Here is a 6,264-nt window from a genome sequence, read left to right as displayed (position 1 = left end):
AAGAGCAATGTGAGAGCTACAGGTGAAAAAAAACTATTTTGAGACCAACTATGATTATTTCACCACTGACTGAAATGGGAGCAGAAGCAAACTCTGGGAAACAGGGAGGTAGCAAGTCATTCGGCTCATGCTCCAGACTTAGTTCTGTTCTTTAAATAAAATAAAAAATGAGATTCTGCCTGTGGAAAGGGCTCAGTGTCCTGGACTCCTGTCAGGCCCAAGTATTGCAAGACCCTGAGCACTCAGCTCCCCAATGAAGTCCATGGGACTTGAGGGATTTTGGCCGCTACAGAAGGCCCTCAGAACCTGGCAGGATCCAAACTGAAGGCAGTTTTAGGTTATTCCGGTTCATCCCGACCTTGAAGAAGGGCCACAGATTTGCCTCTATTTTGATTCTTTTAGAAGTGAGTAAAGGGATCTAATAATATTCCTAGGAAAAAACTAGTATCCAAACAACTTTTGTTTCCTTGTTTTTTACGCATCTGTGCTCCCCTCTGTCCCCAGCTACAGTGAAGAGCTTGATATGCTCTGACAAAGAACTATTGATAGTGTGCTTGTGTGAATTGGCCCGGCGCTGGTCACAGCCAACTTCTGTGAGACCTACTGCCCCCGCTTTACAATACGCTCCAGTGTCCTGAGCCATTTGTGAAAGGTCAGAAATGAACAGAGAAATGGACTGGAGTCAAACCCATGTAGTCCTATAAATATCAGTCATAATCAAAGGCAGTTTATTCCACTCGCTCCCTGTCTCTTGCTCTGTGGGTGTGGGCGTCTCGCTCTGTTGTGCTCTCCCAGATGCGACACTGCTTCTGACTGTGAAGCTCTAAAAGGAAGAGATCACGTATACTTCGGCTTGGACTTTCGCTTTCCACGTATGGAATAATCCTTGGACCCTCTGTCAGCAGCGGGAGAGCAGGTTTTAGGTCTGGCAGCCCTGAGTCTGAGAATTACCCTGGCTCAGATGTTATGTTTTATTTACAGGTAAAGAAAAACCAGTGAAATAACACGTTTGTTACAGCTGAAGAAATAGCTTCAGCGATAGACAATTTGAACTGGGACTCTTAAGGGTTCTTCTGTTTGCTGGACCTGAACTAACATTTGCCTTCACAATGACTTTAGCAGCTAAACTAGAAGACATTGAAGTTACGCTGGAGCACCTGCTAATGGATGTGTTTGTAAGTAAACCACAATTTCCTATTCAAAGCGAGATGCTAATAACCCAGAAAGAGACATCAAATTTAATAGTACATTAAAGTGTTTCATTGACCTAACCCCTTTAGGTTTTCTGACCCCTTTAGGTAGTATGTCCAGCAATACCCAGAGTGTTATGGAAGAGCAATGTCTTCTGTTCCAAGTGATCATATAGAAAACAAGAAAAGTCTGACTCGGAGGCAGGACATATTTTGCACTTGTTTTGTAAAATATGCACAATTGAGAGATGGCTTTGGACTTAATAGCTCTAGGAATATTTTGTAGAAGGGAGTATTGAAAACTACAGTGACAGAGCATTTAGATGGCATACCCCTCAGCATCAAGTGCCCTTGTCTTTAGCATTGTGATAGCTATTAAATCACAGACCTTGATCTTGGGTTTTGGTTTTATTTTTAAAATAGATGAATGAGCCAACAAAGTATATTATGTTTTCAGGAAAATGATCCCTGTGTCTGATCTCTGCTGGTGTAAATCTGGAGGTTCTCCCTTGCAGTCATCAAGGCTCCTATCCTAAAAGGGATGGAGCTACTTTAGATTTACTCTACACCAGTGGTTTACTCTACATCAGTGGTTTACTCTACACCAGTGGTTTTCAACCTGTGGTCCACGGACCCCTGGGGGTCTGCAGGCTATTGCTAAGATTTCCAAAGGGGTCCGTGCCTCCATTTGAAATTTGTTAGGGATCCGCAAATGGAAAAAAGGTTGAAAATCACTGTGCTAGAGCAGCTGACTTTAAAATCCCATAATCTTTTTTTAAAGAGTTTGTTTTTAAAAATAACAAAACATTTTAAACAAGATTTGGAGCAATTTTTCTTGAATAGCAACATATTTTGAGTAATGTGCAAAGTGTAGCATTTCCAGCTGTTGTGTGTTAAGAGTGTAAAACACTGGGCAAAGGAGAGGATTCTGCATTCGTCTCTATGCAAACAGCAATCGGTAGGAGTCTCTCTGCTCTGGACAGGGTTGTGGACAAGTCGTTTTCCTTGGAGTGTTGCAATCACTTTAAAACATTTGGGAGCACAATACATTTCAGCCTACTCATAATTCTGACTCATTTAATCAGGTTAGTTCTAGTGCTACTGAAAGGTTCTGGATTGGCTGACCTGGAGACTGAAGTCCCTGAACAGCAGGTTTCATTAAACAAAGCAGGGGACTGGACTAGATGACCTCTCGAGGTCCCTTCAAGTCCTATGATTCTATGGACATTTTCTGTACCGAGGTACTTTACATTGTGCTACTTGCAGTATTTCCTGTCATTAGAATGGGAAATACTATGGTCAATTTAACCGTTGCAAAGAGTGTCCAGTTTTCATTCCTATGTTTGTCCAATCACACCTGAGCAACAGTGCAAGATTCCTACGCCGCCCTGCAACAATGCTTCACCCCAAACTAAACAGCTTGCCTCTCGCACTGAGAGCAATCCACTCTCTGTTCCCATTCAGTCCTATTCTTGCGGCTGCGTAGTGAGTTTTTTGAGTTTCAACTCTGTCCATTATTATTTTCTACCCACTTGTCCATCCAGTCTCTCTCTGCAGCATTCTTATGACAACGTGCAGGGAAAAAGCTAAAATAATCCAAATAAAATATGGATCAGATTCATAGTAAGTGTAAATTAGCGCACACACACACACACACACACACACACACACACAAACACAAACACAAACACAATCCCCAACTACATTTATATAATTGGGGATGGAGCTTTTTGGATTATGCCTAAGTTCCAGTTTTCCCAGTTAGGTGCCAAGTATCCTCTTGGACTCAATGGGAGTCAAGAGAGCTCAGCAACATTTGGCACCTTGCACGACTGTGCCCTAAGGGCATGCTGGGTCCAAGTCTTTTTACATTCATTTCTACTTGTCTTTCAGAATCACTGTAATAGTGGATGCTGTTATGGGTAAAGACCCCTAGAATGGACAGATGGTCTTAGCCACAAAGTTCAGATCTGGATCTAAATGCCCTTGTGTTCTGATATGGGGGGGTTGGTTGGGAACAATTTCTAAATTAGAAATCAAAAGGTCCCTCCACCCCCGTCAGTGCTGGATTATCATCTGTCTAGACATCAGTCTGTCTACGTTCTCATATTGACCTCTACTGGCACCTGATGATGTCACCTGTCTTTTGCTGGTGACATCATCTGTCTGTCTATCATCTGCCCTGTCAGCAAAAGACAGTCTCTGGGTTTTTTTTCTAGTCAATAAAAAGTGTGTGTGGGGGGGGAAGAATAGGAATATCAATGCAAGCAAGCAAGCAGGGGTGGCAAGTTATATGGGCCCGTGGTGCCCGGGCTCCACCAATGTTTGGGGCCGGGTATCTCCCCCGTCCCTGCCTGCCACCCCCCCACACCTACCCCGCATGTCCCCCAGCCCCCCTTGCTGCCCCTGCCCCCTCCCCTAGGCCCCGTCCCTGCCTCTCCCCTGCAGCTCCCCACCCCAGAGCCTGCACCCCCCACACCCCAACCTTCTGCCCTAGCCCTGAGCCTCTCCAACACCCCAAACCCCTCATCCCCAGCCACACCCCACAGCCCTCACTCTGCACCCCTCACCCCCAAACTTCCTCCCAGAGCCTGCACCCCTCACCCCCTCCTGCACCCCCACCTTCTGAACCAGCCCGGAGCCTGAACCCAGCACCCAAACTCCATCCCAGAGCCTGCACCCTAGACCTCTCCCCACCCAAACTCCCTCCCAGAGCCTTAGGCAGGTGGGGGTGGAGTTTAGGGGGGTAGGCTCTGGGTACCACCAAAATGTCTATAAATCTGCCACCCCTGTAAGCAAGGGTAGCGCTGGGGGAGAGCTTGGGTGAATAAGCAGTTTTGTATTTAGCTCTGGGTGTGATGAGATTAGTGCTCATTCTTATTCCTTGTGGTGGTAAATTCTACAGCCTTAGTCTGGCCCCTCTGAAGGCTCCGCATTCCATACTCATGAATCCCCCTCCCACCCCAATTGGTCAACATTTTCATTCTCCCAGTAGAAGGTAGCTGTCAGTTGGAGATCCTGGTTGCAAAGAGCTGGTTTGTCAAGTAGATTTAGGACCAATTCTAGATATGTGTAACCCACACCAGCTCAGTATGGCACGCTCTCTCCCTCTCGTGGTAAATTGGCCCAGTACAGAAAATAATGAGCCTGCTCCACGCCTGGCTAAGAGAGGTGGAGACCCTAACTCAGGCATGAGAGGCTTGTGCTTTATAAGCCTGAGGTCATGGAATTATAGAAGATTAAAGTTGGAAGAGACCTCAGGAGGTCATCTAGTGCTGCTCAAAGCAGGACCAACCTCAACTAAATCATCCAGCCAGGGCTTTGTCAAGCAGGGCCCTAAAAACCAATAAGGCTGGAGATTCCACCACCTCCCTACTTCACCACCCTCCTAGTGAAATAGTGTTTCCTAATATCCAACCTAGACCTCCCCCACTGCAACTTGTGACCATTTCTCCTTGTTCTGTCATCTGCCACCACTGAGAACAGCCGAGCTCCATCCTCTTTGGAACCCCCCCTTCAGATAGTTGAAGGCTGCTATCAAATCCCCACCTCACTCTTCTCTTCTGCAGTCTAAATAAGCCCAGTTCCCTCAGCCTCTCCTCATAAGCCATGTGCCCCAGCCCCCTAATCATTGCCCTCCGCTGGACTCTCTCCAATTTGTCCACATCCTTTCTGTAGTGGAGGGGGGGTTTAGGTTCAATCCGTGTGGCTGATGACCCACCCAGTGTACCACATTGCTTTGAAGGTCAGGCTGGTGACTCTGAACTAGACTCTGTGCTCAGTGGAGAACCACTGCATAAAATGGAAAATCAGGACAATGTAATCCCTTTTGAGCAGCAAGGCTGTTGTGTTCTGCACTAGCTGTAAGCTTCATCCCTACCCATAGAGACTTGCCATAATTAAGTCTAGATGTTACTAATGTGGAGTCATTTTGCCTGATAGGGTCAGGCACAATCTTCTAACCAAACTCCAATGATGTATTACATGCATCTTGTTTACTGGCTTGCCATGCTCTTGGGCTGTGCTTGTCATCATTTGCTTTATCACCCCTAATGAAAAGATAGTATAAAGAGACTCTGAGACAGGGGACAGAAAAGCTGACGTGAAATTCAAAATGAAGCACATGCAGAACATGAAGCACGTGCCGTTGTCCTAGATCATTCTAGTGGCCAAGCTGACATAGAGTCATTTGCATATGACCTAGCACACTACCATTACCAGGAAAATTCATACTCAGCTTAGCACTGCCCAAACCCAAGTAACTGAAGTGAGCTGTAGGCAGCCAGTTCTGCCGTCAAGTAAAAAGAACCACTCGGGAATGATCCTAAAGAACGTTCCAAACCATACATCTTTATCAATGTCAGTTTTATGGCTTCAAGAGCGAGGTGATTTATCACTGCTGCTGTTTCAATCCTCTTGTGCCCTCCATTGCTCCAAACCAAGAGGTTGCTTACAAGACTGGGTAATTGTAGCGCATGATGCTGGAGCATTAAAATTCTGCCTTTCCTATGTCAAAGGATTGTCCTTGGTTCTTTTTTTTTTTTTCTTTTCTGGAACTCGGTGTCACTTCAATAAAACATACCTCGTAGGGCAGTAAAACAAATGGAATTGGAAGGCTCCAGGACTGCATATCTCATCACATAAAATGAGCGCTCATGCCAATTTTATCACAGGGTGGAACGAGGGAACAGCAGATGGAAAATGAGAAGCAGTCTCTGGGGATCTAAACGTGAGGCCAGTCCTTGCTCAGGCAAACTCCCCATTGACTGTGATTGACTTCAGCAAGGACTGCAGGATATGGCCCATTGTCACTTACTGGTCTTGGCAGTTCAGCTCAGCTTGAAGCATGTTCTTCTCACTTAAGTACACTTTAACTGATAGGTCAGTATTAATAGCATTGAGGACACCAGGATAAAAGTCCTGAATAAGAGGAATTGGGGCCTTCTCAGTCACTGGAGTGGCTTAACGGAGTTTTGCAGGGTAGAAGCCAGGGCAGGATTTGGCAAAAGTTGTGTTTCCGACTTCCCCCGTAAAGCTAATATTCCACTTGAATATGATTTTTGCAGAGGCTAAA

At 45.7% G+C, this 6,264-nt stretch overlaps 1 protein-coding gene across 1 annotated transcript in view; it reads left to right on the top strand.

The window, feature by feature from the left end:
• Window positions 1-1,117: 1,117 nt before the first annotated feature.
• The window catches only part of FRMD4A (FERM domain containing 4A), a 314,917-nt gene continuing 309,770 nt past the window's right edge, over window positions 1,118-6,264 (top strand). Inside the window, exon 1 of the mRNA XM_044983445.1 lies at window positions 1,118-1,175. Within this exon, the coding sequence (XP_044839380.1) occupies window positions 1,164-1,175 (12 nt within the window). The 5' untranslated portion in view covers window positions 1,118-1,163. The remainder of the gene's footprint in view (window positions 1,176-6,264) is intronic.

The sequence above is a fragment of the Mauremys mutica genome, chromosome 1 (assembly GCF_020497125.1).
Source record: "Mauremys mutica isolate MM-2020 ecotype Southern chromosome 1, ASM2049712v1, whole genome shotgun sequence".
Taxonomy (NCBI): Eukaryota; Metazoa; Chordata; order Testudines; family Geoemydidae; genus Mauremys; species Mauremys mutica.
The sequence above is the reverse complement of the archived record's forward strand: the minus strand, read 5'-3'. Positions and strand labels throughout refer to the sequence as shown.